We start from the raw sequence: 26,366 nt of genomic DNA, 5'->3' as shown, positions 1-26,366 counted from the left end.
TTTGGAGGAGAGAGAATGCTGAATTGCAACCAAAGAACACCATACCTACTGTGAAGCATGGGGGTGGCAACATCATGCTTTGGGGCTGTTTCTCTGCAAAGGGAACAGGACGACTGATCCGTGTACATGAAAGAATGGATGGGGCCATGTATCGTGAGATTTTGAGTGCAAACCTCCTCCCATCAGCAAGGGCATTGAAGATGAAACGTGGCTGGGTCTTTCAGCATGACAATGATCCCAAACACACCGGCAACGAAGGAGTGGCTTCGTAAGAAGCATTTCAAGGTCCTGGAGTGGCCTAGCCAGTCTCCAGATCTCAACCCCATAGAAAACCTTTGGAGGGAGTTGAAAGTCCGTGTTGCCCAGCGTCAGCCCCAAAACATCACTGCTCTAGAGGAGATCTGCATGGAGGAATGGGCCAACATACCAGCAACAGTGTGTGACAACCTTGTGAAGACTTACAGAAAACGTTTGACCTCTGTCATTGCCAACAAAGGATATATAACAAAGTATTGAGATGAACTTTTGATATTGACCAAATACTTATTTTCCACCATAATTTGCAAATAAATTCTTTCAAAAATCAGATAATGTGATTGTCTGGATTTGTTTCCACATTTTGTCTCTCATAGTTGAGGTATACCTATGATGACAATTACAGGCCTCTCATCTTTTTAAGTGGGAGAACTTGCACAATTGGTGGCTGACTAAATACTTTTTTGCCCCACTATACAGTGTAAAAATTTATATTGGATAAGATAGTCCCTGGTCAACACTAATCTGGAGAAGTTGATCTCCCAAATCATCCCAGTCATCCCCATCCATCTAGTGGAACACTGCCTCCCAGGCAGCTCTACAGTGCGCAAGCAGCCTGCCACCCTCCCCAAACAATTGCTTGTAAATAATAGACAGGGCCTTAGCTAAAGAGTCCTCTCTAAGCAATGATTCCAGATCACTCACTTTAACCTGGAGAGGTGACGCACCAAATTGAGTGCTATATGCTTTCAAAAATGTGGTAGTTTTGTAGGTGTTTTTTTCTATTTTGGCACTTCAGGGACTAAAGAAATACGATAGGTAGTTAGGAAATTAGACAAGTAATTTATGCTCATTGAAAGCCAAAACATTATCCTTCAGATTTTGGGCCTCCTTTCTGTTGCTAGGCTGTGAAAGTGTCTCACACATGTGGTAGCGCCATACTTGGGAGGAATAGCAGAATGTGTGTTGAGGTGTAATTCTAAATATAGTATGCCAATGCTGTGCTTGAGTAATAACTTGTTAAAATGACAACTTTGTGGGGAAAAAACTAAATTTTATTTAATTTCTTCTTTTTTCAAAAAATTGCAAGCTCAAAAAACTCTTACTAAATACATGGACTGTCTGCTTTTTAAAAAGGAGTCGTTTTGTAAGGGTATTTTTACTGTTCTGGCCTTTAGGGCCCCAAGAAATTAGATACATTTTCAAATACAGTATATACCTCTCACATGGGGTGGACTTCGCCTGCTCAGCGGGGAATCTGTCCACTGATCCTTGTCCGCAGATGGCTTGTTCCTGTCTGCTCCACTTATGCAAAGCAATCCGCCAGATGGATAGGGAACTTGTCCCCCCACCGTCTGTTTTTGCCGGATAGGGTCAAATGTCCATGGGTGTCAACGGACACGTGTCCTTTGACATCCACCACACTATGGATGGTCCAATCGGGTCTGCCTAAAAAATAACTGGGGGCTTACTTTCACACACCTGCTAACCGGAAGATGATTTAGCAGACAGCTGATAGCTGAAAAATGACCTGCACTGGAAGGTATTGTAACATTACAGTCTTAAAGTAGTTCAATAAAAACCTTGTTTACCCTCACAGAGGGAGGCAAATCCTCCTTAATCTGTGTCTTGCACGCTCCTCTCCTAGACACTGCAGCTCACAGGGGGAGGGTTTCCACAACAGCAGTCCTGTCAATCCAGAAAGTAGTGTCTGGGACTTGGGGTGGCTAGGTGCTAATTGACACGCTACAGGCTTATAAATTTAATAGTAACAATTCTGATAGTGACCCACAATAAATGCTTAAGGGTCCTCGCTCAGGCTGTCATGGCCTGATGATACTGTAGAAATAGAGAGAGCCTGGCTGCTGCGTACCTCACCTGGCCTAAGAGGTTAGGATTCACCCAGACTACGACTTCAACATGTTTCGCCCTGCCCCCAGGCTTTATCATGAAGGGGTTTAATCGGGGGCAAGGAGAAACATGTTGGAGTTGTGGTCTGGATAAATCGAGCTGAGGCTGCTTTTACCTGCTAACCACTCGTGCCGGATGAGGTATGCAGCTCCCGGGCTATCTCCCTGTTTCTCCAACATTTTTTCATCCCACTGTAATCAGAGCCTACACAGGAGTGGAAACTGTGCTCTGAATTCAGGACCTGAGCAGCATTGTTGTCCCATCCTCACAGAAAGCTGTATTAGGTGGACTTCACTGATGGAAAGAAAACAGTAAGTGCATATGCACTTAAGTGCTGCAGCACTACTTTTTTATTTAACGTTAAAGCCGTTTTAAACCCCAAAGCATACATTTGTTATATTGCAGCTTACCAGTTCTTAGATGTGAAGGCTGAATTTGTTGCATTTGTTTTCTTTTGTTAGTCTCTATTCCCTGTATTTTCATCTGGTGAACCAGCCAGTAAGTTTGTTGTTTTTCAACCGAAAAGCTCTCCTGCAAATGTAGCAGTTTAGAGTGTTGAGACAAACTATTTACCACTGGCAGGGGGGTTTACAACAATCAGCTTTTATTTAATTATGTAAAACCTTTATCCCAAAAGAAAAAAAAACAGTTGCTGTAACTGCCTGTGTGACTGCAGTATTAGTTGGAGTTTTGCTTCAATTTGTTAGTGTATTTAAATCTGTTAGTACATCGAAATCCCCCCCCCCCCAAAAAAAAAGGAAAAAAAACTGTTGCTGTAACTGCAGTATTAGTTGGAGTTTTGCTTCAATTTGTTAGTGTATTTAAATCTGCTAGTACATCAAAATCCCCCCCCCCCAAATCCCAGACTGACAATGCTGCTATCTAAAGGTGTACCCTGTGCTCCCTCATCCAGAGTGTACAGGAGGTGCTTTACTGGCCAGATGGGGGGGGGGGGGGGCACACAGAAAAGGATACTGATGCAGCCACTACATCTGATTGCTAAGCTGCAATATAATACATTTTTGGTTTTGGGTTTAAATACCGCTTTAGGCTTTCTAACTTATGGTATTGATAGTGAGTAATTTTTGAGTACATGGGAACTTAATAGCTTCTTTGCTGTAATATAAGCAGGACAATCTCATGTTTAAGAGTTCATGTCAATGACAATTGCTGTTTTTGCATGCCTATTGACTTATATAGGTAGAAAAGCAGTGTGAAAAATAAAGCCCTCGGACACGGCCCTGTGTCCAAAGTTGCACAAGTCACAGCTCATTGATTTCAATTGCACCCGTTCCCATCCATGTGACTTTGAAAATCACGGACATTGAAAAGGTTCCTGCACTACTTTGATCCAGAGAGTGTAAAATTGGATCAAAGCTGGACTCAGTCGCACTATGCATCGCGCGACTTTGGGGTCGCAATAGTGGAAACGTAGCCTAAGATTGTTTGTTTGTGTTCTGGAATAATGCACCTACCAGTAAATATGAAATCTTCATTTTAGGCATGTCAGAGTCCTTGGGTTCACGAGCACAGAGTACAATCTCACCTGCTGACCTGCATGGTATGTGGTACCCTACCGTAAGGAGGACGCTGGTGTGCCTGTCCAAGTTGTATCGATGTATTGATGTAAGTTGAATATAAATTATAAGTTAAACCTTTTGTCACCATTTAGGTTTGCTTTGAAATCATACTGTAAGTAGAACACTGGATAAGATTAGGTAAAGATGAGGGCTTAAAAAAAAAATGGATTTTGAGATGAATAGCTGCTTTTTTTTAATTATATTTAGATTCATTTTTTGCCATGTTAATACTCTAACACCCTCACATGCTTATAGCAAACTCTGTACTAAGAACAGGGAATTTTGGATCATGTAAATCACAGTACAGGTCTATGTATGTTACATGTTGTATTCCTACAGCAGTTTCTAGTGTGTGTGTATATGTGTGTGTGTGTGTGTGTGTATATGTGTATGTATGTATGCATGTTATTTATATTATATATATATATATATATATATATATATATATATATATATATATATATATATATATATATATATATAAATACTTTTTTTTTTTTTTAATACATACACACACAGTGGGTATAGAAAAGAATCGCCCTCCTTTTAAAATCACATTTTGTTGCTTTGCAGTTACTCATAACACTTATTCATAACACTTATAACAACTTATAACACTAACAAGTCAGAAAAAAAAAAAAAAAAAACAGACTCGCTGAGTTGGAAAAAGGATCACCCTCTTGTGTCCATATTTTGTTGAACCGCCTTTTGCTTTACTTACAGCCTTTTAGTCTGTTGGGATATGTCTCTACTAACTTTGCACATCTGGACTTTGCAAGATTTGGCCACGCTTCTTTGCAGAACTGCTGAAGTTCAGGTTAGTTTGATGGTGACCATTTGTGGACTGCAGTCTTCAAGTCATTCCACAGAGTTTCAATAGGGTTTAAGTCTGGGCTCTGACTAGGCCATGCAAGGACATTCATCCTTTTTTTCCTTCAACCACTGTGTGGTAATTTTTGCTGTGTACTTTGAGTCCTTGTACTGTTTAAAGGTAAAATCGCCTATTGACAACTTTCTGGCAGAGGGCAGCAGATTTCCCTCAAGAATTTGAAGGTATTTTTCCCCATTCTTCTTCTATCCTGAGACGTGCTCCAGTCCCTGCTGCAGAGCCCAGACTTAAACCCCATTGAAAATCTGTGGAATGACTTAGACTGCAGTCCACAAATGGTCACCATCAAATTTAACTGAACTTGAGCAGTTCTGCAAAGAAGTGTGGCCAAATCTTGCAAAGTCTAGTTGTGCAAAGTTAGTAGATACATATCCCTACAGACTAAAGGCTGTAATTAAAGCAAAATGTGGTTCAACAAAATACTGACACAAGGGGTATGTGTGTGTATATATACAAACACACACACACACGCAAAATATTGCAGCCAATTTCTAAAATCATTTAAGTTCATTTTTTTCTTCATTAATGTACACGCAGCACCCCATATTGACAGAAAAACACAGAATTGTTGACATTTTTTGCAGATTTATTAAAAAAGAAAACTGAAATATCACATGGTCCTAAGTATTCAGACCCTTTGCTCAGTATTTAGTAGAAGCACCCTTTTGATCTAATACAGCCATGAGTCTTTTGGGGAAAGATGCAACAAGTTTTTCACACCTGGATTTGGGGATCCTCTGCCATTCCTCCTTGCAGATCCTCTCCAGTTCTGTCAGGTTGGATGGTAAACATTGGTGGACAGCCATTTTTAGATCTCTCCAGAGATGCTCAATTGGGTTTAAAGTGGAGGGCCACCCAAAAAAAAAAAAAGTGCACCAAAAATTAAAAAAAAAAAGTGAAAAAAAAAATTTACTCACCTGAAATCCTTGTTGCTAGGCAGTCTTCCTAATCTGCCTCTTCCTATTCTGTGGCGTGTTCTGCTCCTCAGTGAGCGGCCCCGTTGTCTTCTGGGAACTGTGTGTGTTCCCAGAACACCACGGGGCCATTCACAGAGTTCCGCGCCGCTCGCGGGTGCGCAGTAGGAAACTGGCAGTGAAGCTGCAAGGCTCCACTGCCTGTTTCCCTTACTTAGGATGGCGGTGCCGGGACCCGAGAGCCGAGGGACGGGTCAGCCTCGGGCGGCCGACATCACGGACACCCAGGACAGGTAAGTCTACTTATTTAAAGTCCGCTGCTACAGTGTTTGTAGCTGCTGACTTAAAAAAAAAAAAATTTAGCTGGCCGGAATCCCGCTTTAAGTCAGGGCTCTGGCTAGGCCATTCAAAAACAGTCACGGAGTTGTTGTGAAGCCACTCCTTCATTATTTTTGCTGTGTGCTTAGGGTCATTGTCTTGTTGGAAGGTAAACCTTCAGCCCAGTCTGAGGTCCTGAGCACTCTGGAGAAGGTTTTCGTCCAGGATATCCCTGTACTTGGCTGCAACCATCCTGTCCCTGCAGCTGAAAAACACCCCCACAGCATGATGCTGCCACCACCATGCTTCACTGTTGGGACTGTATTGGACAGGTGATGAGCAGTGCCTGGTTTTCTCCACACATACCACTTAGAATTAAGGCCAAAAAGTTCTATCTTGGTCTCATCAGACCAAAGAATCTTATTTCTCACCATCTTGGAGTCCTTCAGGTGTTTTTTTAGCAAACTCCATGCAGGCTTTCATGTGGCTTGCACTGAGGAGAGGCTTCCATCAAGCCACTCTGCCATAAAGCCCCGACTGGTGGAGGGCTGCAGTGATGGTTGACTTTCTACAACTTTCTCCCATCTCCCGACTGCATCTCTGGAGCTCAGCCACAGTGATCTTTGGGTTCTTCTTTACCTCTCTCACCAAGGCTCTTCTCCTCCGATAGCTTAGTTTGGCCGGACGGCCAGCTCTAGGAAGGGTTCTGGTTGTCCCAAACATATTGTATTTAAGAATTATGGAGGCCACTGTGCTCTTAGGAACTTTAAGTGCTGCAGAAATTTTTTTGTAACCTTGGCCAGATCTGTGCCTTGCCACAATTCTGTCTCTGAGCTCTTCAGACAGTTCCTTTGACCTCATGATTCGCATTTGCTCTAACATGCACTGTGAGCTGTAAGATCTTATATAGACAGGTGTGTGGCTTTCCTAATCAAGTCCAATCAGTATAATCAAACACAGCTGGACTCAAGTGAAGGTATAGAACCATCTCAAGGATGATCAGAAGAAATGGACAGCACCTAAGTTAAATATATGAGTGTCACAGCAAAGGGTCTGAATACTTAGGACCATGTGATATTTCAGTTTTTCTTTTTTAATAAATCTGCAAAAAATGTCAACAATTCTGTGTTTTTCTGTGAATATGTGGTGCTGTGTGTACATTAATGAGGAAAACAAATTAACTTAAATGATTTTAGCTAATGGCTGCAATATAACAGAGTGAAAAATTCAAGGGGGTCTGAATACTTTCCGTCCCCACTGTATATACATATACATACACAAGATTGCTGTACATCAGAGCCCTTTTTTTCCCGATTAGTATTGTAAAACACCAAAATTATAATTTTTAGTCTGAATGTGTACATTGCATTATATGATGTTATAAAATAATTGCTTGTATATTATGTATACTAAAGTATTTTTCTTTTCTAGAGGGCAGTCTTCCAAGGTCTGTCTCAGGAGGCTCTCTCAGCGTGCATTCAGTCTTTGTTGGGTGCTTCTGATGCCATTACAAAAAACAAGGTCAGAAGTATAGCTTTAATTTGTGCTTTTATTGATTACATTGTAACAAAATGTTGCGTGTCCTGATTTTCCCTTTGGTTGCTGAATAATTGTATTCTCTGTTTGCCTCGTATCATTTTATTCCACTAGCGACTAATGACTCTCACTGAAAAGCATAATTTAATTCTGAATTACTTTTCACAGTCAAAGCCCAGCCACTTAAGCACACATTTCAATTTCTACAATTTGCCCTTCTTTTTAGACAAAAATGTAGAAAATATTTGTTAGCTTCCTGCTGTCTGGACAGAGTATAGCAGAGGTGTTGATTTGGATGTAATGTTGCCTTTGGGCCCTTCACATGATTTAAAGTGGCTCTTTTAAGTTGGACACAACTTGCTTATAGCATACAGAAACCCTTAGAGGAAAATCAGATTTCTTGGGCAAAAGGTTGTATTCTCAGTACAGTATGTGTTTAAGAACTAAAAGTACAATGCTGGTTTTGCATTAAAAAAAAAAATCCCTACATGGATTTTAGAAATCCTTTTTTTTTTTTGCAGGTGTATACTTTTCTCTGGTGTGAATGTGTATTTTGTTTACCATGCTGATTTCCAAGCAGGAAGATCTGTCATTTTAACTACTTATTGAAATTTTGTATTGCAGGGGATGTCTGAAACTGTGTGGACTGAGATACCATGCAGTGAGCCAATCAAATATTCATACATATACATCATATAATAAATGGGTACCAGTTAGAGCCCATCTCGGGGCAAATTTTGCCCCACCCGTGCATAAGCTTTTGTTTAAAAAAAAAAAAAAAAAGAAAAAGGGGGGGGGGGGGGGTAAAAAAAAAAAATTCACAGCCTCTTTTGCTTAATGAAGTCCGCCATCATGTGAACCTCTGCGCTGCCTCTTTTGGGAGTGAAGATTGAAGATCTACCGCCACTGCTGGTGGGCCTTGTTCCCAAGTCTTATGATGTCACTTATGCCGCTGCTTGGACCGTGTGGGAACCCCAATAACGGACCCTGTGGGGACTCCAATAATGGACCCACTGGGTAGTGTACATGTCATGAGACAGTTAAGTGGACTCCCAAAGACCTGGTGCTTCACATGATGGCAGATTTAGTTAAGTATTTGGGCCATTTAGTTTATTTTGTTTCATCTATTAGAAGATTAGCTAGAGGGATATGGATAGGGTGGGGAATAATAAGGTGGATCCCTTGCCAGAGCTATAACCTTATTAATCATAAAATGCCTTTTGTAGCAGTTTGTTTTCATCATTTTAGTGATGATGATTTTTTTTCAGTTATCTTCACTTGAGTGTACATTTTGTGTTCTTTATTGTATTTGTATGCATGTATATAATATCCATTCTATAGTGCGTGCGTCTTTGTGCTCTGTTTTTGGCATGGGTTCTGGCTGTCTCAAGTACTTAGAGGATTGATATAGTAGAATAAGTACCTGCCATCCTCCTCTTCTGCCCTCTCGCTGCTTGGGTTTAGATGAATAAACACGATTTCAGAATTTGTTCTGCCTGAGGTAGACGTCTGAATCTGTTAGCTGCAGATTGTCATATAGAAGGGATTACTTTTAGCTGTGAGGTCTCTGGGCTGTGAGACAAAGCAGTGCGCATGAATGTAAAGTCCTGCTCCTTCACACTCATTAGATGCAATCACTGTGTAGCCTATTCATCATTTGGCACCCACTCACCTGACTTTCAAACAGCATTCCCCTATTGCAGGGATTTAATAAACAATTACTTTCCCATTTTCAGCTTCTCTGAGCATGTATTATTTTACAGTTTATACTTTAGCTGAAAAACAAATACATGTGTTTTTAATATAAGTTTGTTCTAAGCAAAAATGAATTTGGACATCAACTGTGACGTACAGTAAAATATCACCTACAAACGTCATTTGGCTTAGCAGATTATCAGGAAATAGCAGGATTCATGAATGTTTTCAGAGGAGTGGTTCAGTGACATTTAAAGTTTTAATTCAGATCTAATTTTTTTTTTTTCTGTTCAATTTTACATTATAGACAGGAATTGTGCATAAATGGTATTTACCATTTTATTATGTTATACATCAAATGGTTGACGTTTCTCTGTGAAATGTTTCTATTTTTTTAAGGAAGCTATGCTGTCTATCTGCTGTTCTCTTGTGACAGAGTATTGTGATATTATGATATTTTATTGTATTGACCATGTGCATGGCATTATGAAATCTGAAGGCTACCAAAGAATTCTGCGGTGCGATGTAGGACCCAGTGTCAGAAAGTTGGGTCTCTGTCAGAGGTTATGGGTCTTACAGCAGGACAATCACCCAAAGCACATGTCAAAAAGTACCCAGAAATTGTTTAGGACAAAGTGCTGGAGAGTACTGAACTGGTCAGCAATGGGCCCAGATCTAAATCCCATAGAGCACCTGTGGAGAGATCTCAAAACAGTAGTTGGGAAAAGGAGCCCTTCCAATCTGAGAGACCTGGAGCAGTTGGCAAAAGAGTGGTCCAAAATTCCAGTAGAGAGGTGTAAGATGGTTGTTCTGGAAGGTTCGCCTCTCTCCACAGAGAAATGCTGGAGCTCTGTCATCGGGTTCTTGGTCACCTCCCTGACTAAGGCCCTTATCCCCTGCCATTATTGCTCAGTTTGGCCGGGCGGCCTGCTCTAGGAAGAGACCTGGTGGTTCCAAACTTCAATTTATGGATGATGGAGGCCACTGTGCTCAATGGGACCTTCAATGCTGCAGACATTTTTCTGTACTCTTCCCCAGATCTGTGCCTCGATACAATCTTTTCTCGGAGGTCTACAGACAATTCATTTGGTTTGTGCTCTGACATGCACTGTTAACTGTGGGACCTTATATAGACAGGTATGTGCCTTTCCAAATCATGTTCAATTAATTGAATTTACCACAGGAGCACTTCAATCAAGTTGTAGAAACATGGATGATCAGTGGAAACAATGCACCTGAGCTCAATGTTTGGAGTGTCATGGCAAAGGCTGTGAATACTTTATGTACATGTTTTTTTTTTTTTTTCTCTGAACCACTTCTTGTCCATCATATAACAGAATGACGTGCGCAAAGTGGTTAAGTTATGCTGACTGGACATCATATGACGTCCAGCAGGATAAGCCACGATCGCGTGCCCAGTTTGGTGATCGTTGGTGTGTCAGTCTGACACATCGCATCACTGATCTCGGCGAAGAGCCTCTGACATATAGGCTCTTTACCATGTGATCAACTGTGTCCAATCACAACATAAATAGGAAGAGCCGTGTATTGGCTTTCTCTCCACTCGTGCTGGTAGACGCGAGTAGAGGAGAGCTGATCAGCTGCTCTCCTGATGGGGGGGATCTGCACTGATCATCAGCGCAGCCCCCCCCAGGATGCCCATCTAGGACCACCAGGGATGCCCACCATGGATGCCCACGCATAGCCACCAGGGATGCCACCCAGGACCACCAGGGTTGCCAATCCGTGCCCAGCAGTAATGCCTGGCAGTGCCTCCTCATCAGTGCTGCTTATCAGAGCCATCCATCAGTGCCACCTCATTAGTGCAGCATTATCAGTGCAGCCTCATTCGCGCCCATCAGTGAAGAAGAAAACGTACCCATTTACAAAATTTTATAACATAAACAAAGAAACTTTTTCCTCTAATCGTCTTTCAGGACAGCCACCTAAGAGACTTTGGCTCCTCCCCTCTGTAGGAAACACTGCGCCAGCCAACTTCTCAGTTATTTGTGTTTCCTCCCGAGGGGAGACACCACTTGGAACCGAGCCAGGGAGGCCCGGGCAGAAAGTCCTGAAAGGGGGCAGAGGCTCCTTGGACATGGCCAAGGAAGTTACTTGGTGAAGATCGCTGCCCCCCCATCTCTGATGGCAGGTGTAGGTTGGGGGGCTCCTTTTTCACTACTGAGTGCAGTAGAGCCAAGTGCAGGCCCCATACTGCGGTTTCAGACCCCCAGCAAAGAGCAACAGATGACTGCATCCTGCAGTGTGGAGAAGCTACACCGGGCTCTGGGACTGCACGGAGCTGGGTGACGTCACGTCCGGCGGAAGGGGCGGGCCCTTGGAGAGGCAAGCCCGCATGAGAAAGGTTGCACACCTGCAGCTAACTGCGGGGGGGTGTGTAAAGTAATTCTTTAATGCCTGTGGGTTTTTTTTTCTTTTAGAACAAAACAGACAAACCCAGACCCCCGCATAGCTCAAAGAGGCGGTGCCCCTCCTGTAAAGCTACACTTAGGGACTCCTGGGGAAAAACACAATATAGAGAATGTGTTAACAAACTAGTGGAGGAATGTACCACTGAGCAGGACCGTGAGCTAGCGGCATCAGTAAAGAAACTTTCTAATACGTTTGAATCCTTTAAAACCTTTGCAGGGTTTCAGATCCCCCAGCCTCAGACTGCTCCTCCTTCCAATGCAGCAGGTAGCATTACCATCCACTAGTGCAGGCCCTCCAGCGGTCTCCAGGGAAGAGGCTGAGGAAGAGCCGGACAGCGCAGCCTCCGACTCCCATGAGTCAGAGGGAGAAGCTTTGGAAGGGGATTCCAGAAAGCCATCCTGGTACAAACTGTCACGTGAAGAGGTGGAAAACCTCTTGGGGGCCATTTATACCACACTAGGTATCCAAACAGAGAATAAACCCCTATTTCTACGTGACCAAATGTACGAGGGCCTGGGAGAAGAAGAAAATAAAAGTTTTCCAGTCCATGAGGTTTTAGTAGAGGCAATAAAGCGAGAATGGCAAGACCCACTAAGGAAACCTTTCTTTTCGAAAGCATTAATAAGGTTTCCATTTGCGGATGATCCAGCGTCAGTTTGGAATAAAACCCCAAAACTAGACGCAGCTTTCTCCCAAGTCTTGAGGCATACAGACTTGGCCTTCGAGGACACGGGGGTCCTGTCTGACGCAATGGACAAGAGGATGGACTCCCTCTTAATGTCTTGGGACTCCACGGTGGGAAGCCTAAAGCCAGCTATGGCAGTAACTGTAGCAGCCTAAAACGTAGAGTTCTGGCAGACTCAGATACAGGCCCACATTGAGGAGGGAACACCAAAAAAGTAAATTCTATCCCTTTCCCTATGCTCCTTCGGGGCATCGCTTATATTGCAGATGCATCGGCAGAATCAGTACGGATGGATGGCTAGATCATCAGCCTTATCCAACTTCGTGAGAAGAGCCTTGTGGCTAAAGACTTGGCAGGGGAACTGTGCATCCAAAGCCAAACTTTGCAGGATCCCACTTACAGAGGACTTGCTATTTACACCAGGGCTGGAGAAAGTACAGGATGGCATGGTGGATAAGAAAAAAGCATTTTCGCTGAAGGTTAAACTGGCCTGGGGACCAGCACAGCAAAACAAAAAGACAGAGAGGAAAGGGAAAGGAGGTACAATTTTCCGTCCTCTTGAGCAAGCCCACAACAAGCAATGACAAACCAGTCACGGTGGGGGGAAGACTGGGGGGCCGACTGGGGGGCCTTCCTCCCACAATGGGAAAAGAGCTTGAAGGTAAAAGCTTGCTTAACCACTTCCTTACCACGCCATAGCCAAAAAACGGCTACAGCGCGGCTAGTTGGGGGAGGGTGTCCATGGATGCCCTCCTGGAGCCACGTCCCTCACACACCTGCTGTGATCGGTGTGTCCTGCGGACACAGCTGACCACAGATCGTGGTAACGGGCCAATCGCAGCTGACCACGTGGTAAAGGGTCACTGTGTCCAATCACAGCTGATCACAGTATAAACAGAATTGCCAGTTGTAACGACACCCCGAGTATGAAAGGGGTTAAATTCGTTTAAGACATTCCATTTCCGAACACAAAGGCAGCTACCGAACACTTCAATTAGCCGAACAAGGAACCCATACAAATAATTCTCCCCCAAGGCTCTGTCTTGAGGTTCAAGCAGGAATGAATCTTTATTCAAACACATGTTATACAGATCCCACTTCAAAACACTTCCCCCCACCCTTGGAAAAAAGGGCGGGTTTAACTGTCCAATGACAATGGACACACAGGTCAGGTGTGTATAATTTCTCATCAGTAAACAGTCTTATCAGCAGGGAGAGCTGTTGGAGGAATCCCCCCTCCCTCCATAGAGATACACATCCTGTGATCCAAGGCTGACAGACACAATAGAACATTGGAATACAGCCCCACCCCAAACTACCACAGCAAATAATACACAACACAATGACATTGCACACATTATATATACAGCATTGAGTCCGATTAGTACAGATCAGACTGGATTTCTCATTCACCTCACAAAGAGTATTGTTCCCTTAAAATCCAGTGCCCATAACCAAAAGGCAAGAGGCTGGCATTCAGTCCCCTCCAAAAGCCTCTGTCCCGCCTAGGTTCGTCATGCCGGTTATTGGATTCCTCGCCTCATGTGCTGTCACAGCGTGTGGAGAGCCAGTAACTGGCAATCTTGACTGGGGACATGGGCCACTTGGGGCACTTGAGGCTCTGGTGTTTAGAAGTTCGCGGAGAGTAGAAATGTGACATGTAACCCCGTCTCCCGCAGCCTGTCATACTCTGAGAGGCTGACAGCTGCTGTGGCTGCATGGTGAACCTAGTGTTACTTACATTTAGGGAAGTATGCGCTCAGAGGTGGTGAATGCCTAGAACGGAAGCAGTCTGTGTTGCAGGCATTTATCCATAGACCTGTACTGCCCTAAATGTGAATACATCTAAATGCATTGTCCAGCCACAGCAGTTGTCTGCCTCATTTACACGCTGCTGGCAGCAAGATTAGCTGGTATACCTGTGCCCTCTGTCCCCACCTAAATGCTAGAGCCTCATGCTTCAAGGCAAAATGCTCAGTGTCCATGGGGCCTTAAGGACATTTATCACAGTATAAGTGAAAAAGCTGGCCCTTTGGTAAAGTTGTTTTTCTGTATGCTTATTTCCTTCCCGCCCACAGTGACCCTTTACCATGTGATCAGCTGTGTCCAATCAACGCTGATCACATGTAAAGGCTTGCCGGTTAACGGCAGTCCTTTCCTCACATGCTGCCTCTCACATGCTGCCTCTGTGTTTGGAAAGAAGTGCTGATAAACGGCGAGCCTGACAGTACATTGTTTACACTGATCATCAGTGCAGCCTCATTGGTGCCCATCAGTGCAGAAAAATTACTTATTTGCAAAATTATATAACCGATACTAAGTTTTTTTTTTGTTTGTTTGGGTTTTTTTTTTTTTTCAAAATTTTCTGTCTTTTTGTTTTTTAGTTTAGCAAAAAATAAAAAAAACAGAAGTGATTAAATACCACCAAAAGAAAGCTCAATCTGTGTGAAAAAAATTCTGAAAATTTAATTTGGGTACAGTGTGTTGCATGACCGCGCAATTGTCATTTAAAGTGCGACATCGGTGCAAGTTAAAATTTGGCCTAGGCAGGAAGGGAATATAAGTGCCCAGCAAGCAAGTAGTTAAAAGGAATTTTATTTTAACAAATATTTCAAATCGCAATGACTGCTTCACATGATAGTATTCCTTGTTATAAGACATGTTTCACAGAACAGAAGGAACAGCTATTACTGTCATGAACTTCTTTTGATTCCTTCCGCACATAGCAGATGCTCAGTTGCCAGTTGTTGGATGTGTAAAGCATGTTTTTAGCATGGCAGAAATATTTACACCGAGATATATATATATTTTTTTTTTTTTTTTTTTTTGATGTTGGGGCCAGTGTGACAGTGTCCCATTGATCTTTTACTTTATCACTGTGCTGAAGTTTTAGGATTTCATTTTACAAATGTTGGATTTACATCTTGCGTATAGCTCAGGAGTCACTGTTAGCTTTTAAGAAATGAATGGCAGGAGCATAATTTGTTTTGCATTTTTTGGATTAACATATCTTTATGTTCGCTCTTTGAATAAACCTAGTAAATTTCCCAGCGGGATGCTGTCAGTTTAGTCACTGTAATATTTCCTGCAATGTTGCCCTAGGGATGTTGGAATGTCCTTGGTGTTCCGGTCAGTCGAGTCGAATCATATAAAAATGGGCCATTATCCCATTTCACCTTGTCCTCTGCAGTCCTGAATGTCACACATTATCCATATCATTCTGATGAAGATCACTGGGTCACAGTATAAGAGCATATAGCACTTTTGCTGGAAACCTCAATTTACCTTTTAAAAATTCCATATCCTGTATATTTATACAGTACACATTCATGAAATGCGCTTTATTTTAGCAATACAAAACTGTATCCAATCCGCGTACCAGTTTGTGTTATATTTGAACACACATGGTCGAGTTTGTATGTATATGTGTGTTTATATAAATGTATGTAGATATTTAGATTTATAGTGGGGAAGGGGACATATTTCTAAAGCGCGCACCAAGAGCATACATGTGCAGTGAATGTTTGATGAATGTCAGAGAGAGAGAGAGATCTGAATGTTTCAGCACTCCAAATAGTTTATTACAGTACCTTGAAAAAGTAATCATACACCTTGAAATTTTCCACAATTTTTTCATGTTGCAATCAAAAACGTAAATGTATTTTATTGGGGTGTTATGTGATAGACCAACACAAAGTGGCACATAATTGTGAAGTGAAAGGAAAATTATAAATGGTTTTCAATTTTTTTTTTTTTTACAAATATCTGTAAAGTGTGGCATGCATTTTGTATTCAGCCCCCCTGAGTCAATACTCTGTAGAACCCCTTTTACTTCAATTACAGCTGCCAGTTTTCTTTTTCTTTTTTTGGAGATGTCTCTACCAGCTTTGCACATCTAGAGTGAAATGTTTGCCCATTCTTCTTTGCAAAGCAGCTCAAGCTCTGTCAGATTGAATGGAGAGCGTCTGTGAACAGCAATTTTCAAGTCTTGCCACAGATTCTCGATTCCCAGATTTAGGTCTGGACTTTGGGCAGTTCTAACACAAAAATATGCTTTGATTGAAACCATTCCATTGTAGCTCTTGCTGTATGATTAGGGTCGTTGTCCTGCCGGAAGGTCAACCTCCACCCCAGTCTCAAGTTATTTGCAGACTCTAACAGGTTTTCTTCTAATATTGCCCTGTATTTGGCTCTATCCAGCTCCCCTGTCCCTGAAAAAGCATCCCCACAACATGATGCTGCCACCACCATGTTCCACGTTGTGGATTGTGTGTTGAGGGTGATCTGCAGTGTTAGTTTTCTGCCACACATAAAGTTTTTTGCTTTTAGGCCAAAATTAAAATTTTGGTCTCGTCTGACCAGAGCGCCTTGTCCACATGTTTGCTGTGTCTCCCACATGGCTTCTCGCAAACTGCGAACAGGTTTTCTTGTGGCTTTCTTTCAACAATGGCTTTCTTCACTTCACAAATTCTCCCACCCGAGCTGTGGATCTCTGCAGCTCCTCCAGAGTTACCATGGGCCTCTTGGCTGCTTCTCTGATTTAATGCTCTCCTTGCCCAGCCTGTCAGTTTAGGTGGACGGCCATGTCTTGGTAGGTTTGCAGTTGTGCCATACTCCTTTGCATTTTCGGATGATGGATTTAACAGTATGCTGTGAGATGTTAAAAGCTTGGGATATTTTTTTTATAACCTAACCCTGCTTTAAACTTCTCCACAACTTTGTCCCTGACCTGCCTGTTGTGTTCCTTGCCCTTCATGATGATGTTTGTTCAGTAAGGTTCTTTAACAAACCTATGAGGGCTTCACAGAACAGCTGTTTTTTATACTGAGCTTAAATTGCACACTGGTTGACTCTATTTACTTATTAGGTGACTTCTGAAGGCAATTGGTTCCACTAGATTTTAGTTAGGGGTATCAGCGTAAAGGGGGCTGAATACAAATACACGCCACACTTTTCAGATATTTATTTGTAAAACGTCTGAAAACCATGAATCGTTTTCCTTGCACATCACAATTATGTTTCATTTTGTGTTGGTCTGTATAAAATCCCTATGAAATACATTTACGTTTTTGGTTGTAACATGACAAAATGTGGAAAATTTTCAAGGGATATGAATACTTTTTCAAGGCACAGTGATTGAAAATATTTTCCAGCAGTGTTTCCTTCCTATGCAGTTGTTAAAGGCCACAAAACATTGATTCTTTAGGTAGGGACACGCATGTTCTGTTTTTGTGTTTTATTTTGTGGCCTGTCGAATATGATGGAAATGTTGCTGTAATATACTTTTTCATTTAATTAACTCCATTTGAAGTGCTGCAACATTCAGATCTTTGGTAATAAATAGTATATTATCTCATAGTCCGTGTTTGCTGTATACTATATTTAACATATTTTACAAATTATGTGTTGAGGTTTCACATTAATATAGAGGGAAATTTTTAATGTTCAGAACTGTGGAAGCTGTTGTGCTCACAATATTTGCTAAGGTGTTAAATTACCATGGTTACCTCCATATTACCCATGTGTTTTTTGTAAAATCTGCGATATGAAATCGGGTAAAAATAGCTTGTTAAAGCTGAACCTCCAGGAAAACCAGACGTCCTCCCTTGCAGTATGGCTGCACTCGCACAATAAAAGTTGCTCAAAACTGCTCATTTTTGTCAAGAGGGACCAAGTAAAGTAGTTTTATTTAACCTAATCCTTCTCTCCCATAAGCTCTTCTGTGCTGTTAGACTGGTCCCTGCAGCTACTTCTCTCTTGGCATGTTGGCGGTCTGCGGTCCTCTGCCATCCTCAAGACAGATAAAGGGCCCATAGCTCTTCATTGGATTGGAAGATGCAGAGGGACAGTCCACTGCTGGAGCGTAGGGGAGTGCCACCTGCCTGGAGAGAGAAGGATCAGGTAAGTAAAAGTGCTTTCCCTAATCGTACAGTACAGGACTGGCACTTGTAGACCATTGGTTACTGTATATGCTGCTACATTCAGGTGATTGGACACTGGCAAAAACTTTTCCTAGGTCTAACCCTAGAGTGTACCTATATGATTCTGGCCACTCCCATGAAGATGATTTTTTTTTTTTTTTTGCTAGTGTCCTTAGGTGATGGACCTGTCTTCCTCTGAAGTATTTTCCATTTTAAACCATCAACATTTTTTCATCTGAGTCTTCTATCAACATCTGACTTCTTATTGCCCTGTGCTAGCTACTGGTTTGTGCTACCAGTTATCCTTGGTGTGTACCTTAGGAACCATACCCAAACAATCACAATCAGTAAACAATCAGCCTGTGATGTTTGTTTCAGGCACTGGATTTTGCCTTAAGTGCTCGCCTTGACACAAAGTGCAATGTTTAAAGTTAGCTGCAGGTTGCTACACAGGTCCAGGGCCATGGTCCATTTCTATGATTCCCAGAACCTGAAGACCTCTTCAGGTCATATCATAGCACATTATGCTGTTTAGTAGACAGAGGATTGGGCATTATATACTTTATTGTGACCCCCCCCTTCCTTTTGGTCTCTAATGGTTTTGTTGCCACAGGAAACAGACCACACTTACTAGCCCAAGACCTTCCATTCCATCCTTAGTCACTGGCTTTAACAGAATGGCTGTTAAAAACCAAGTGCTAAAGGGATAGCGGTATCTCTGAATCAGTCATTTCCACTTTAAGAGCAGGAAAATTTCTGCTTTATCCATTCTCTTCAAGAAACCTCTTGCCTAATAGTCCTTTACCAGGGCTTTTCTACAGAGAGTTGCTTATATCATTCCCCCAATTTGACCTCCTGTGTCCCTTTGGAATCTCAATCTGGTGCTCTCTGCTCTTCAGAGATCACCTTAATGTAGATAAAAAACATTCCTTTGGAAGTTCTTAAAGGGGTTTTAACCCAAAAAAGCATGTTAAACCGCATAGTTCTTGTGCGGTGTCATTTGTCCCTTTTCTATGTTGTAATATACCTGGTTGATCCTGCCTGTTCCTGTGTCCCCCTTAGTGTGCTGACCACGGTAATCATGGCTGCTAAACTATGATACCATGGTCACTTCACGTGCCTCCGTCATCCTGCTGCTCTCCCTCTCCCCCTGCCTGTCAGCTCGGGAGTCTGTGTGTGAGCCATCTCCTCCGCCTCCCCACCTGCCGCTTTTTCATCTGGCAGTAAAGTTAGTGATTCTGGTTTCAATAAATAAATAAATGATCAACTCTATATTACAGATACTGAAATGAAGTGACTGTTTCTGCATAAACAATTCCAATGAAATATATAAAGTGCTCCGTGCAAAAAAATCTGCATTAACAGTTCAAATGTATATATAAAGTGATCCGTGCAAGAAACTTCAGTGCAAAAAATAAATGTTCATAAAGTGGTGTCACCATCCAAATACATTGAGAAGCTTATGGTTGCTGAGTGTTTCAAGGAGAAGGAGCCTGCGGCTGCTGACACCTACAAAGTGATAACAGAAGTGCGACTAGACCTGTAGGGTCTTCTCTTGAGGTTAGAGGCTGCCGCACACTATAATTACGGATGGTGGAAGCTCTTCACTTTGAAAGCATTTTGAAGATCATTTATGTGTACACTTTGGATGGTGACACCACTTTATGAACATTTACTTTTGCACTCTTTATACATTCATTGGAACTGTTTATGCACGGAGCACTTTATATATATTAATTGGAATTGTTTATGCAGAAATAGTCACTTCATTTGAGCTCATTTGAGTATCTGCAATATAGAGTTGATCATTTATTTTTTGAAATTTATGCATCTTTTCTTGTACTGAGGAAGCACCACATCATTTGTGTGTGTGTATGTATATATATATATATATATATATATATATATATATATATATATATATATATATATATATATATATATATATATATATATATATATATATATATATATATATGTATATATGTATGTATGTGTATGTATATATATATATATATATGTGTATGTATATATATATATATATAATGTATGTTTATATATCATCACTGTGTGGGAACACTTATTTCATGTTGGCAGCTACTCATTGAATACACACTACACTGGTTTGCGCATTAGTTTATTTACTTTTTTACTTTTTTTTTTTTTTTTTTTTTTTTTTAATGATTTCATTTCCTGCCAACCCCCCTGTAATAACAAGATGTACTGCACAGTGTGTGTGTTATGTATGTTTTTTTTTTTTTAAATTGTGCAGCTAAATACCTATTTTTACATCGCTGATTTGAGGTGATGTGACCACCTGGCTGACGTTGGAGGGGAAACTCCACCCCTCTCACTGTAGTCCTTAGATCGGGGAACGTGACCGCACGTCGTCAATTTGGAAATTATTTAGCTGCAGAACTAAAAAAAAAAAAAGTCTTTAAAAAGACTTTACAACCACTTTTAGGTTGGCATCTTGGTTGCCTTTATGTCTTTTAGGTTTGTTTCTGAGTTGGCAGCTCTTCCTTATAAAGAGCCTTTTTTGTTTTGCATAAGGACCAGGGTGGTTTTGAAAGAATAAAGGACACGGGTCCCTCCCCCCTCTGTCTTGATCGCTCCTTATTACTTGCTAACACTGGATCCTCAGAGTAGCTCAGATCATTTGGGTATGCTCTAGGGGTGACAAACTTTTTGTCCAAACACCTGAAGGTAGCATCATGTATAACCCATGGTCTATGAATACCAGTCCAGTACTGTACTCTTAGATAATGAATTTACAGGTAAGTCAAAATGTCTGTTTTCCTGTCCCATAAACAGAAACGGGCAGGTAACCCATGCCGGTATGGGTGCAGCCCCACTGCATAGGAGAACTTTAGTTTTCCTAAGCTGGGCTTTAAATGTAAAAAGTAGATTCATTACCTTCACAATTACTGTAACAGCAAGTGGATAACATTTATCTTGTAAAGTTTTTTTTTTATGTTTTCACAAGACTGCATGTCTTCAGTGTATTTTTTGCAGGAACTCATTGTGGTGTTTGGGTTTTGGTGAATTTTAGCTTTTTAAATCACCCCAGATGGGAAACTGACAGTGATTTCCTGAGAAGGGTTCTAAATCCTCACCACCCTACCCAAAAAAAAGAGAGAAAACAATATGGCTAGTCATTCTCTAAATCAGCCTCTCTCGACCTTTAGCCCAGGGGAACCCTTAAAATTATTTTCAGGTCTTGGAGAACCCCTGATAAAACCCATTCATTGAGGGTCAGTGGGAACAATGCCCCTTACTTTGGTGGTCAGTGTAAGAATAGCCCCCTTACAGAGCGCTATAAAGATCATTGGTGTCATACCACTGGCTCCTCCAAGTGGCATTGGCTCAGAACTATGTAGGCACCATCAAACAGGAGGTAAATCGGCCACAGCTCAAGGAACCCCTAGCCACCTCTGGAGGAACCCTAGGGTTCCACAGAACCCTGGTTGAGAACGGCTGCTCTAAATGAAAATCTTGCGAAAAGTAAAATTATCAATTGGTTATACTTTGAGATTGATTTCAAAGTATTATCCTGTTTTTGAAAAAAGATGATGTTTATTTTAAACCTCTTTTGAAATGATTATTTGGAAATAATTTGTTTTTTTTCTTTTGGATTTAGACACAGGTTGATGGGCAGCTGTTCCTGATTAAACATCTTCTCATCATGCGTGAACAGATTGCACCTTTTCACACTGAATTCACCATAAAGGAAATTTCCCTGGACCTCAAGAAAACGAGAGGTATTTCCTCTGTGGTGTCTGAAAGAGTAGGACTGATAATGGGCCTACTCTGATCACTCATCACGGGCCTTCATTAGTTTACTTCATGTTCACCTGCAATGCTTCGCATGATGTGCCTGTGTACCGTGACTGCTTGTGTTCTTGGCTCTGCTACTAATCTACTGAAACATGCTTCTTATTGGGAAAAGACCAGTAGAACAAAAAAAAAAACAGTAAAGCGATTTAGAAATATACTTTTGAAAATTATTAACTGTTGTAACCTACAAACACACACAATAACATCACATGAAAGGTTTAACACATGTTCAAGGCCCAGTTCTACCTATTCCAAAAAACAAAACAAAAAAAGCTGTAAGACCAGGAAGTGCTCTCTGCCCCCCATTTTGAACTCCGGAAAATGCTGCAGAGAGCGGTGCCCAATGTAGGATCTGCCCACCACCAAAAAAAAGGGGCAAATTGAATCCATGATGTAGTTTGAGGGTTGTTTTAAGTTAAAGCGGAGTTCCACCCAAAAGTGGAACTTCCACTGATCTGCTTCCTCCCCCCTCTGGTGCCTCATTTGGCACCTTTCGGGGGGGGGGGGGGGGGGGGCAGGTACCTGTTTGACAGATACCCTTCCCTGCTTCCAGAAGGTGGCACCGTCCCTATGATGTTCGGACCCCTCCTCCTTTCCCCGCTACCGGGCCAATTGGAAAGGGCAGTGTGCTTTTTGCATGCGCAGTAGATAACTAGCATTTTCAGGATGTCAGCCATGGCAGTTCTCTGTATTTTTTTTTTTTTTTCTTGAGGTTCTTTCACTGCATCATAGGTTTCCTTTAGGCTGCATTCACACCTGAGCAGAGCGAATTTCAGGCATTTTATTTGAGCGTTTTTGCATACATATGTGAGTGTTTTACAAGCATATTTCAAGTGTTTTTTTACATGTGTATTATAGGTTAAGTTCACCTTTGGGTACATGTTCTACCCGTTTTTAGGGTGGAACATGTAGCATGTTCCCACTGCTGCAGCCACCACCTGCTCCGCTACCTGCAGTGACAGCAAGTGGGGAACCTCTCCCCCTGCTTGCTGTCACCTTTTTAAAAAAGACACAGCTGTGCGGGGCCCAGCCACGTCATTCATTCACAGCATTCTGTGAATGGCAAATTACAAATACCGGCAGCCTTTGTGGCTGTCTGCTTGTAGTTTCAATGAACTGCCATGGCGCTGCTAAGCACTCTGGTAGTTCATTCTCTCTTCCTGTCAATATGTATCTGCCTGCCTGTATGAGGTATGGGCACACAGATACACTGACAAGTCTGCATGAGTCCTGCATGGCACCCACGATCTGTTGATCGCGGGTGCAATGCTTTGAAGGCTTCAAGTAAAAAAAAATGCCTATTTTTTTCACCTGCAAAAAGATGAACATTTATTATTTTTTTTAAAAGGTGAACTTCTCCTTTTAAAGCTTCAGGTGTTTTTTGTTTTAGCCAATGTAAAGCATTGGGGAAGTAGACACAATCTTACAGGCTAAAAAAAAGTCTGAAATACTCCTAAAAAAATTGCTCTATGGCACCCAAATCTGACTTAAAGGTAGCTTATGTAGCTTTTGGAGTGTCAGGCATTGAGCTGCAGGCAACTGAATGTTCATATGTGAACAGCCGCTATTGAAATGCATGGGATTTTAGATATTGAGAATTTTGGAGTTTCGAGCTACAAATCGCTACTGTGTGAATGAGGCCTTAATATTAAGTGATTTAAAAAATAAAAATGTCCCCAATTAAAAAGGCATAGTTAGCATTGCTAAATAATAAATTTGAGTAAAAATGACACTTCTTGCTATAATTAACTGCTCTGAGATCTGTCATATACAGTGTGAGCAAAAAAAGCGTAGAATGTGTTAAAACACTGTGATAAGTTTATACTTAGATTAACTTTTTTCACAAAACATTAAAAAGACTAAAGGTCCCCTTTGCTTTTAACTTTTTTCATAATACTTCCTTATTACTGAGTCTGCTTTTTTCACCTTCTATTACACCTTCTATACCTTATTCAGTAAAAAGTTAGATTGTTTGATGTGACTGCATGCTCAATTCATCTCATTTAGTTTAGCTGTGTATGATGCCTTTAAACTATCTTACCGAATAGAATTCAAAGATTGTTCATTTGCAATCTGCACATTGCTTATTAATAACTGAATAATCGTGTTTTGCTTGGAAATGGCTTTCTTTTCATAATCGGCCCTGATGAGCCTTTATAGTGGGGATCGAAAGTTTGGACACCCCAGGTAAAAATGTGTATTAATGTGCATAACGAAGCCAAGGAAAGATGGAAAAATCTCCAAATGGCATCAAATTACAGATTAGACATTCCTATAATATGTCAAAAAAAGTTAGATTTTATTTCTATCATTTACACTTTCAAAATTACAGAAAACAAAAAAAATGGCGTCTGCAAAAGTTTGGGCACCCTGCAGAATTTATAGCATGCACTGCCCCCTTTGCAAAGCTGAGACCTGCCAGTGTCATGGATTGTTCTCAATCATCGTCTGGGAAGACCAGGTGATGTCAATCTCAAAGGTTTTAAATGGCCAGACTCATCTGACCTTGCCCCAACAATCAGCACCATGGGTTCTTCTAAGCAGTTGTCTAGAAAACTGAAACTGAAAATAGTTGACGCTCACAAAGCTGGAGAAGGCTATAAGAAGATAGCAAAGCGTTTTCAGATGTCAATATCCTCTGTTCGGAATGTAATTAAGAAATGGCAGTCATCAGGAACAGTGGAAGTTAAAGCAAAATCTGGAAGACCAAGAAAAATATCAGACAGAACAGCTCGCAGGATTGTGAGAAAAGCAATTCAAAACCCACGTTTGCCTGCACGATCCCTCCAGAAAGATCTGGCAGACACTGAAGTTGTGGTACACTATTCCACTATAAAGAGATACTTGTACAAATATGGTCTTCATGGAAGAGTCATCAGAAAAAAACCTCTTCTACGTCCTCACCACAAAAATCAGCATTTGAACTTTGCAAATGAACATATAGACCAGCCTGAGGCATTTTGGAAACAAGTTCTGTGGACCGATGAGGTTAAAATAGAACTTTTTTACTGGAATGAGCAAAGGTACGTTTGGAGAAGAAAGGGCACAGAATTTAATGAAAAGAACCTCTGTCCAACTATTAAGCATGGGGGTGGATCAATCATGCTTTGGGGTTGTATTGCAGCCAGTGGCACAGAGAACATTTCACAAGTAGAAGGAAAAATTGATTCAATAAAATTTCAGCAAATTTTGGATGGTAACTTGATGCCATCTGTGAAAAAGCTGAAGTTAAAAAGAGGATTGCTTCTACAAATGGATAATGATCCTAAACACACCGCAAAATCCACGGGGGATTACATCAAGAGGCGTAAACTGAAGGTTTTGCCATGGCCTTCACAATCTCCTGACCTCAACATTATTGAAAATCTATGGATAGACCTTAAAAGAGCAGTGCGTGACAGACAGCCCAGAAATCTCAAAGAACTGGAAGACTTTTGTAAGGAAGAATGGGCAAAGATACCTCAAACAAGAATTGAAAGACTCTTGGCTGGCTACAAAAAGCGTTTACAAGCTGTGATACTTGCCAAAGGGGGCAGTACAAGATATTACCTCTGCAGGGTGCCCAAACTTTTGCAGATGCCATTTTTTTGTTTTCTGTAATTTTGAAAGTGTAAATGATGGAAATAAAATCTAACTTTTTTTGACATATTATAAGAATGTCTAATCTGTAATTTGATGCCATTTGGAGATTTTTTCCATCTTTCCTTGGCTTCGTTATGCACATTAATTAATACACATTTTTACCTGGGGTGCCCAAACTTTCGATCCCCACTGTATGGTTTGACATACAGTTTACTTTGGGCCACATGACTGACAGCGTCTCTCTTATAAAAAAAAAAAAAATAAAAAAAAACCTGGTCCTTGACAACTGATCGCTATCACTTGCCTTAGAAGCTGCCTGGGCACTTTTTCTGTGTAGGGTTAGTTGTGTTATATAAAGAGGAACTCAATAACTGCATGGTGCATGTCTTCAAAACCTTCTTCCATGAAAGATATATTTATAAAGCAGTAAATCTGACTCCAAATCACTGCAGATGTGTCTTCCTGATCATTTGGCATATGTTTTACATTTGGGACTGATTCGGCTGCAGTGAATGTTTTTAGTGAATGTCATATTCACTGTTTTGTAAATAGGCCTTGTAGCTTTTTAATTACTTTTGTGACACTTCCGCTTTAATCAGAGCTGTAACTGATTGCATTTGAACATCACCAAAACCTTACTAGTGAGGGATTTCTTCTGGTGTTGAGGTCTCTGGGCAAATATGTCCTTTTTGATGTTTTTACTTGATTGACAAAAAAAATGTCTCCCATTTTTTGCCTTTTGAGCACATTTTTGTGTCAACCAATATCTCACTGAAGTGAGCAGAAAAAGGTAAGTACCCATTTCAAAAT

General features: G+C 41.3%; 1 protein-coding gene across 2 annotated transcripts in view; it reads left to right on the top strand.

The window, feature by feature from the left end:
• Nucleotides 1–26,366, top strand: part of COG3 (component of oligomeric golgi complex 3) — a 140,192-nt gene that overhangs the window by 77,379 nt on the left and 36,447 nt on the right. For both annotated transcript variants that reach the window (XM_073614161.1, XM_073614160.1), the window contains exons 15-17: nucleotides 3,668–3,792; nucleotides 7,299–7,388; nucleotides 21,778–21,898. In XM_073614161.1, coding sequence (XP_073470262.1) covers nucleotides 3,668–3,792; nucleotides 7,299–7,388; nucleotides 21,778–21,898 — 336 coding nt within the window. The remainder of the gene's footprint in view (nucleotides 1–3,667; nucleotides 3,793–7,298; nucleotides 7,389–21,777; nucleotides 21,899–26,366) is intronic.

The sequence above is a fragment of the Aquarana catesbeiana genome, linkage group LG02, assembly GCF_042186555.1.
Source record: "Aquarana catesbeiana isolate 2022-GZ linkage group LG02, ASM4218655v1, whole genome shotgun sequence".
Classification (NCBI taxonomy): domain Eukaryota; kingdom Metazoa; phylum Chordata; class Amphibia; order Anura; family Ranidae; genus Aquarana; species Aquarana catesbeiana.
The sequence above is the reverse complement of the archived record's forward strand: the minus strand, read 5'-3'. Positions and strand labels throughout refer to the sequence as shown.